The sequence below is a fragment of the Orycteropus afer genome, unplaced genomic scaffold (genome assembly GCF_000298275.1).
Source record: "Orycteropus afer afer isolate SDZICR_OR568_19922 unplaced genomic scaffold, OryAfe1.0 scaffold00048, whole genome shotgun sequence".
NCBI lineage: Eukaryota > Metazoa > Chordata > Mammalia > Tubulidentata > Orycteropodidae > Orycteropus > Orycteropus afer.
Genome location: NW_006921635.1, coordinates 2,087,078 through 2,089,615, shown reverse-complemented (window position 1 = coordinate 2,089,615; position 2,538 = coordinate 2,087,078). Strand labels below are relative to the sequence as shown.

Sequence of the window (2,538 nt, the reverse complement as noted above, 5' to 3'; positions counted from 1 at the left end):
TTTTTTTTTTTAATAGTTGACATGTTTGGAATTTCTGGTGGTAAAGCGTTTTTTGAAATGCCACTTTTCACAGCAGTTCCTAGGTGGGTTTTCCTTTGACCATTTTAAAGTCCCTGGAAGGCCAGCCTCGATTTTGACCCACGCGCCACGATCGAACGTTGGCAGCAGTGTCGGTAAGTACCCTGTTGTGGCTCAGCGGGACGTTACACACAGGGATCAGACACAAGCACATCGGCCTCTGCTTTATCCTGAAAGGAGGGTAGAGGAGTGGGTCCCAGGTGCCCCGTCTCACTTCCTGGCATTGACAGCATGTCTCCCCCATTTACTAGATGGGAGACTTTGGCCTCTGTGGGGATCTGCTTCCTTCCCTACCTGCAGGAAGGGGTGAATTATAGTGTATCTGCTTCACTGGGTTGCTGGAAGGATGAGTGAGTGTCTAGCACAGAGCAGATGCTACCTAAATGCTTGCTGTTATCCTTCTCAGAACATGAACAAATGGATGCCCATCGCCAAGGAGTATGACCCACTTAAAGCCGGCAGCATCGATGGCACTGATGAAGAACCACACGACCGGGCAGTCTGGAGGGCCATGCTGGCCCGCTATGTCCCCAACAAAGGAGTCACAGGAGATCCCCTCCTCACCCTTTTTGTGGCGAGACTCAACCTGCAGACCAAAGAGGAGAAGTTAAAGGAGGTGTTTTCCCGATATGGTGACATCCGGCGGCTTCGGCTGGTTAGGGACTTGGTCACCGGCTTTTCGAAGGGCTATGCCTTCGTGGAATACAAGGATGAACGTTCCCTGTTGAACGCTTACAGAGATGCAGACGGCCTGGTCATCGACCAGCATGAGATATTTGTGGACTACGAGCTGGAAAGAACTCTCAAAGGGTGGATTCCTCGGCGGCTCGGAGGAGGGCTCGGGGGGAAGAAGGAATCTGGGCAGCTGAGGTTCGGGGGACGGGATCGGCCTTTTCGAAAGCCTATCAACCTGCCAGTTGTCAAGAACGATGTCTACAGAGAGGGGAGAAGGGATAGGAGGGAGCGGTCGCAGTCCCGTGAAAGACACTGGGACTCGAGGCCCAGGGGCCGGGAGCATGGCAGGGGCCGGGAGAAGCGGTGGCAGGACAGAGAGCCAGGTAGGGCCTGGCCTGAGAATGACTGGGGGGCAGAGAGGGATTTTAGGGATGACAGGCTCAAGGGCAGGGAGAAGAGGGACAGAGGTAAGTGGAGGGTCAACAGTAAAACGGAAGATGAAGACAAAGCCTAAATGACCTGTGTGGTTTCTGCACAGAGTGAAGTCTCATGGTCGAATAAACGTCACCAGCGATACCAGGGTCCGGAGTACGTTTTCTTTCCTGCCTGGAACCCACGTTCAAGCTGAACACACTGACGTTAGGGATTTACCTTCTTCTTTCTCTGTATGCGTGTTCTGTGGCTGCCGTAACAAAGTACAACCACCTGGGGGGCTGCCAACAACGATTTTAGTTCTGGGGGCCGGAAGTCTGCAGTCAGGGTGTCGGCGGGGCCGTGCTCTTTGCCTCTCTGCTTCTGGTGGTGCCAGGACGTCGCTGGTGGCCTTGCCTTAGGGCTGCGTCCCTCCCGTCCCAGCCTCTTCATGTGGCCGTCGCCCCTCTGTGTTTGCCTTCTGGTGCCTCTCTTATAAGGACACCAGTCACAAAGAGATAAGAGCCCACGCTACTCCAGAAGACCTCGTGCTAGCTAACAATACCTGCACAGACCCTACTTCCAAACAAGGTCAGGTTCACAGTACCAGGGGTTAGGAGTTCAGCCTATCTTTTTTGGGGACAGAGTTATCCTCGTAACAGTCTGCTCCTGGGCATGCATGTGAAGGGTGTGTGTTCCCTGCAGCACTGTCTGTGAGACTGAAAGATCTCATTGGACGTAACCTGCCTGTGAGCGAGGGGTTGGACAGATATCACTTAAGTCATACAGCTGCGATAGACCACAATCCTCTCACCTTCAACACTACTGGCCATTTAGGGCCAGGTACCTCTGTGCCGAGGGGCTCTCCTGTGTAACATGTTTAGCGGCATCCTTGGCCTCCACTCACAGGAAGAAAAATGTCTCTAGACACTTGCCAAATGTCCTACGGGGCAAAATCGCCCAGATCTGAGTACCACCATGTGGTGGTTATGTTTATGTGTCAGCTTGGTTAGGCCTGGTTGAGTGGCTAGGCAGTTGGTGGTAGTTACTCCCCATGATGAGACTGGCAGTCAGCTCCATGGTGCAATCTACCACAAACAGCCGAGTAGCTGCCTTTGGGATGTGGTCTGCTTCCTGTATATGAGGAGAAGCCTTGGGGAATAGTCTCTAGCTTATGGCACAGTTGGACCCTGCATGTAGCCGTGTCGTTGCTCAGCAGCCTGCCATGCTGTGCTGACCTGGGGACTTACAATGGACTTGAATTATTGGCCTGCCATGTGGTTTGCTAACATTGGGACTGTACCTTTTTACTTGTCAATCTTGGGCTTGGCAGCCTCAGCAGCCAGCAGCTGTCTGAGTGAAGAAATGCCTCTA

At 53.1% G+C, this 2,538-nt stretch overlaps 1 protein-coding gene across 1 annotated transcript; it reads left to right on the top strand.

Annotated features, from left to right (window-relative positions):
- The first annotated feature begins 487 nt into the window (after window positions 1-487).
- Window positions 488-1,267, top strand: SNRNP35 (small nuclear ribonucleoprotein U11/U12 subunit 35). The gene has a single exon (XM_007938243.1). The coding sequence runs from the start codon at window positions 488-490 to the stop codon at window positions 1,265-1,267; it is 780 nt and encodes a 259-aa protein (XP_007936434.1).
- Window positions 1,268-2,538: the final 1,271 nt, after the last annotated feature.

Bases quoted from the DNA above. Each gene is read 5' to 3' on its own strand.
- SNRNP35 (XM_007938243.1), top strand. From the start codon at position 488: ATGAACAAATGGATGCCCATCGCCAAGGAGTATGACCCACTTAAAGCC.